Genomic DNA, 6,000 nt, shown 5'->3' with positions numbered 1-6,000 from the left:
TGTGGATATTGTCAACGAAAAGTATCCGAGTACAGTAGCAGCTTTGCCGTTTCCTCAGGAATTGGCTTGGAATTGGAAGTGGAATACGCGTATTGAAATACTGTTTGCTTGGGAAAAGCATAACTTTTTCGTCTTATTTTTTTTTTACGGGACCTGTAACTTTGGACACACAGCCAGCATAATTCTCATATTTCATGTGGCGGTCGCTTGACATACGGTAAAGAGCGGCATACTTTTAAAACACGTGAACGGTTTCTGAAGCGAACATGTTCAGCAAGTGTTTGATTGCGTTTGCGAATGTCTTCATTCTGGTGCGCGTGTTAACGGCTCACGAGTGTACGCCGTGCAGTCTCCGGACGTGTCCCGTGCAGGCTCCGCACGGCTGCGAGGGCGGCCGGAGTCTGGCCCGGGACCCGTGCGGGTGCTGTGACCAGTGCCCCCGGCTGGAGTGGGAGCAGTGCGGGGGGCAGGACTGGGGACTTGGTTACTGCGCTCTGGGACTGACCTGCGCGGCTGGGAACCAAACTGCAGACGTGACTCTACCTGAAATCGGCGTTTGCAAAGGTATGACTTTCATTTTTCGTATTGTTTCAATCTTCATAGTCAAATTTAGGACTATTCAGGGACTTTTGTAACGATTTTGCATGTTTTGTTGTCATACGCTACATTTTGACGATACTTATAGACATTTTGGCGCCGTCATTGTTGAGATGCCAATGATGGTCATGGAAAAAACGTATCGGATGCAACAACGTTCAGTTGGACCACTCAAAGGCGATAGTTTATGTAGTCAGCATAGTCAGTTATAACTCAGTCATTTGGGTCCAACCAACCATCACTGTCACAGTAAATCCATGGTTCCATGGATTGCGGATGTGTGTTTACCTTGTTACTGGGCCGGGCTGGTCTGGGCAGATCCCTTGCTTAAGTACCACTTGACTGCCAAGACAGGACTCATGTTCAACTGCTCATTTCCCCCAGAACTGTTAGCTCAAAGGCAGGACAATAGGTCTGGCAGCAGGACTCTGGCATCCAGCCTTCAGTAACACGACAGTTAGACTTCCCAACCCAGCCTGTCAGTTTAAAACCAGTCACAAACCACAGTGGCATTCTTGAGTTCCAAACCACGTGCTCCCTAACAATGGGAGACTGTTAGGTGCAATTGTGTGTGTACACATTGATTAGGCTTGCTTATTTGATTTTCCGAGTAAGAATTAAACGGTTCTATTTGGGAGTTTGTTCGGCTTGACGTGGTTACACAATCCACAGGCCAGAGATGTGCCTGTAAGCTCTCCCTTGGGTCAGTCTTGAGTGTTGCAACAGTCGCACCATCAGGTTTTCATTGGCACATTTCACAGTGACCTTAGTATGAGTCAGAGCTCTTCTCTGTCCCTGGCCCTTCATCTGAACAATGCTGCTCTATACCAGCTGCTCTATACCAGCCCTTTGCTGGCTGCTGAGATGTGGACTCCACCCTGTGGAGGAAAGGGTGTCTTGAGTCTCAGACAGAATGAATGAACAGGTACCTTTGAGGTAGCCGTTCCTCCGTGGTAGCTGTTCCTCCGAGGTACTTGTTCCCCTGAGGTAGCTGTTCCTCCGAGGTAGCTGTTCCCCTGAGGTAGCTGTTCCTCCGAGGTAGCTGTTCCCCTGAGGTAGCTGTTCCTCCGAGGTAGCTGTTCCCCCGAGGTAGCTGTTCCCCTGAGGGCTGCAGTGTTGGTTGGGGCTCTGCTGTGGTCTTGGAGAGGCTGAGCAGAGTTCTTCCCTCTGAGCCATCCGGCTTGTCCCCTGAATCATGAAGCCACGGCCAGGATACACATTGCTACACCTGCCCTACTCTCTCTCCTGGCTCCACCCCCCCTACACCTGCCTACTCTCTCTCCTGGCTCTACCCCACTGGAGGAGCTGGGGGTCTGGAGGAGCTGGGGGTCTGGAGAGGCTGGGGGCCTGGAGGAGCTGGGGGTCTGGAGAGGCTGGGGGTCTGGAGGAGCTGGAGGTCTGGAGGAGCTGGAGGTCTGGAGGAGCTGGAGGTCTGGAGGAGCTGGGAGTCTGGAGTAGCTGGGGGTCTGGAGGGTCTGGGGGTCTGGAGGAGCTGGAGGTCTTGAGGGGCTGGGGGTCTGGAGGAGCTGGAGGTCTGGAGGAGCTGGAGGTCTGGAGGAGCTGGAGGTCTTGAGGGGCTGGGGGTCTGGAGGAGCCGGGGGTCTGGAGGAGCCGGGGGTCTGGAGGAGCTGGAGGGGCTGGGGGTCTGGAGGAGGTGGGGGTCTGGAGGAGCTGGGGGTCTGGAGGAGCTGGGGGTCTGGAGGGTCTGGAGGAGCTGGGGGTCTCTGGCCCCAGGCCATCCCAGGGGAAAGCTCCCCTGATTGGGCTCTATGTACAGGTTAGCTTCCCTAATCCCCCTCCGTATCCCTGCAGCCCCTCCACAAATTAACAGTTTGGAGAGGAAGGGGCCTCCACTGATTGAGTCGTGTCTCTTGTCCTCTGGCTGTTCCCCCCCCCCTCCTGCCCTGCGCCCCCCCCCCTGCCCTGCCCCCCCCCCTCTGCCCTGCGCCCCCCTCCTGCCCTGCCCCCCCCCCTGCCCTGCCCTGCCCCCCCCCCTCCTGCCCTGCGCCCCCCTCCTGCCCTGCCCCCCCCCCTGCCCTGCCCTGCCCCCCCCCCTCCTGCCCTGCGCCCCCCTCCTGCCCTGCGCCCCCCCCCCTCCTGCCCTGCGCCCCCCCCCTGCCCTGCGCCCCCAGCTCCAGAGCTCCTCACGCGGGGCCACAGTCTTAGAGTGATTAGGCTCGCAATCAAGACCAAGGAGTAAACGCTTCCGCTGGCTGATCCTGCTTTCTGCTCAGGGTCTTCTTCTCCTGGGTGGTCAGTACTGGAGGGTGGAGGGTCTTGGGGAGGAAGGGGGTCTGGGGGAGGAAGGGGGTCTGCGGGAGGAAGGGGGTCTGGGAGAGGAAGGGGGTCTGCGGGAGGAAGGGGGTCTGCGGGAGGAAGGGGGTCTGCGGGAGGAAGGGGGTCTGGGGAGGAAGGGGGTCTGCGGGAGGAAGGGGGTCTGGGGAGGGAGGGTCTGGGGGAGGAAGGGGGTCTGGGGAGGGAGGGTCTGGGGGAGGGGGGTCATATGAAAGGATGGTTGATATTGATGACATGCTGTTCTGTATCTGTATTTTTTTCACACACAACACAATATGAAAATATTTAACGTTTTGTAGAAACTTTTTTTTCAAAATAATTAGTTCAACCTTTTAAAAGATAAAAAAAAGAAAAAATCTGAAATATTTTTGTAACCTTTCCAAACTTTTTCCCATTTGAATTTTTTTAAATTTTTTAACTTTTTCACAAACAATAAGACAGAATAAAGTAGCATGTTTTTTAGAAAACTTTTTTTTAAAATAATTTGTTCAACCTTTCCAACCTTTTTTTAAAAACGTTTTTAAACAACATTTTATGAACTTGTTGAACTTTTTTTTTTTTTTTTGTCAACAAGAATTTTTTTAACCTTTTGAAACTTTTTTCACACACAAAGGTTTTTGGAAACGTATTTTCAAAATAATTTCTTCAAACTTAAATATAAAAAAAAAGTTCACAGAAACTACACAAAAAAGTGAATAGTTTTTTAGAAAATAGTTTTTTTTTTCAAAAGAATTTTGTCAACCTTTTGAAACTTAATTAAAAATATATTTATTCAACCTTTCAAAACTTTTCCACTCCCCCCCCTCCACCCCCCTCTCCCCCCCCCTCCCCCCCCCCCTCCCCCCCCCCCCCCGCTCTCGCCTGCTCCTTCACATGACGTCCACCTCTCACATTATCATTTCAAAGACTTCCTTTTTAGCTTACTATCAGCCAGAAGGCCTCATGGGGTCAGCTTTCCCCTCATCCAGTTGTGGATGCCAGGACAGGCAGGCTCCAAGGGTGAGAGGAGTCCCCAGGGTCTGGGCCCCCAGGCCTGGGTCCTGCTGTCTGGCAGGACTGGTAGGACCCTTCACCAGCCAGTGAGAGGTCTCCTCCACCCCCTCCTCACCTCTCATGTTCCGTATCTACACTGGCCCTGACCCACACACAGATACACACACACAGATACACACACACCTCTTTGGTCCTGACTCTTAGTCTGTAGACCTAATTTAGCAATCCTAGGGAGCACACACACACACACACACACACACACACAGACACACTATCTCTCTCGTTCTCTCCCTCCCCTCTCTCTCTTACTCTCTCTCCTGTCCTGACACACACTCCATGATTTCAAGGCCAAACAACTTAATATTGCCACCTACCCCCTCCTCTCCTCCCCTCTTTATTTTCCCAGCTCCTTTACCACCTCTGTTGTCTGTCAAAAGGACTGTCTGCCACCCAGGGTCACTGTTTCTCTGGCAGCTTTAGATTATTATTACACATCAACAATGACAGCCACAGAGGACTGCCAGTGGACTTGTGGGAAAAGAGCATCTGTTGAAACTGATGACGTGTTTTTCCCATTTCATTCTGTAGTATCCGTCACCCACTCCCAAGAATCTTGTATCTGCATTAAATTAATACACAAGATGATTGATGATGCCTTTCATTAGTTATTCATGAGTAGAGACCGTGACATTCCATTCTCATGCCCTCACATGAGATCAGTCCCTTAGAAAAACATTTGTGCATCCCCACCACAGCCCCCCCCCCCCTCCTTAAGACGGTCTGAGGTACAGGGGAGAAATCCACTGCTGTTGGCAACATTATTAATGATATGTCTCCTCTCCTCTCCACAGTTGTCCCCGAGCACCCCGAGGCAGGGCTGGAGGATGATCGCTGCCCCCTGCTGACAGGGTGTGACAGGGCAGGGGCCCAGTGTGTGTGTGACGCACGGCACTCCTGCCTCGCCTCCTTCTCCTTCCCAGACAGAGAGACCTGCATGGAGGCCAGCACGACAGGTGAGTACTCCCTGCCCCCCTCCCTCCCTGCCCCCCTGCCTCCCTCCCTGCCCCCCTGCCTCCCTCCCTCCCTGCTTCCCTACCCCCCTGCCTCCCTCATGCTTGTAGAATGCTATCTGTTGAAGGTTGTTAATCCATAGCAGATGTGAGTGTGGTGACTAAGTTACAGATCCTGGTGATGACACACACACGCTCAGGGCTTTGTCTGGGCACCCCTGTCCTCCTGTGTGCCGTTGATTATGACTCACGGATGACTCCTGGTGTGTGTGTGTGTGTGTGTGTGTGTGTGTGCGTGCAGAGGCCCGTGGGCCCGAGCACAGGGAGCGGAGCAGGGAGAGGTTTGTGGGTCCAGCCCCGCCTGGCTGCTTGTTCTCAGGCTGTAACCTGACGCTGGAGGGGTGTGTGTGCGAGGCCCAGAGCTGCCAGCCTCATTTCTCCTACAGCAACCGCAGCCAGTGTGAGCAGGCCTCAGGTGAGCTCACCTGCACACAACCTACAGACAACCTACAGCTAACCCACCACTGTTTAAATATGTCTACATGTAGTTACTGTCAAAGTTAAACTGACTTCAAGGAAGTTCCATTGAAATGCTACATTTACAGGAAACATATCAAGGTCTTTCTCCTGATCAATCGGTCAAACTACTAATTCGTAAAACTATAAGCATTACTGATATAAACTAGCTGTACGTAGACACTGTATTATAAGGTTTCACCTTGAACACTGAGTGGAACACAGTTTCCCAGAGAACGTCTCTGCCTGTCTGGCAGCAGGGATCCAACTGGTGTAGAGGGGGCAGGGGGGCAGAGGGGGCAGGGGGGCAGAGGGGGCAGGGGGGGCAGGTCAACTGGGCCACTGGCTCAACTCTACCTGTGAAAAATCACAGGGTCTGAAGAGATGAGCAGGCAGTCTATTCCAAAACCCCTCTCTCCGTGCCAACATTCAGATGGAGAGAGAGGGAGAGAGAGAAGGAGAGGGAGAGAGACAAGGAGAGGGAGAGAGAGAGAGAGGTAGAGAGAGAGGGGGGGGGGGGGGGGCAAACGGCCTGGAGAACCCAGAAGCATGTGACCAGCCTGAGAGGGTTTACATGGGACTCACCTCT

The 6,000-nt window shown here is 53.0% G+C and overlaps 1 protein-coding gene across 1 annotated transcript in view; it reads left to right on the top strand.

Annotated features, from left to right (window-relative positions):
• Positions 1–266: 266 nt before the first annotated feature.
• LOC136948690 (cysteine-rich motor neuron 1 protein-like) overlaps positions 267–6,000 on the top strand; it is a 31,246-nt gene continuing 25,512 nt past the window's right edge. The window contains exons 1-3 of the mRNA XM_067242651.1: positions 267–564; positions 4,737–4,898; positions 5,197–5,370. Coding sequence (XP_067098752.1) covers positions 267–564; positions 4,737–4,898; positions 5,197–5,370 — 634 coding nt within the window. The remainder of the gene's footprint in view (positions 565–4,736; positions 4,899–5,196; positions 5,371–6,000) is intronic.

This window comes from Osmerus mordax, chromosome 9 (genome assembly GCF_038355195.1).
Source record: "Osmerus mordax isolate fOsmMor3 chromosome 9, fOsmMor3.pri, whole genome shotgun sequence".
Lineage (NCBI taxonomy): Eukaryota > Metazoa > Chordata > Actinopteri > Osmeriformes > Osmeridae > Osmerus > Osmerus mordax.
This window is presented reverse-complemented; position numbering and strand designations above follow the sequence as displayed.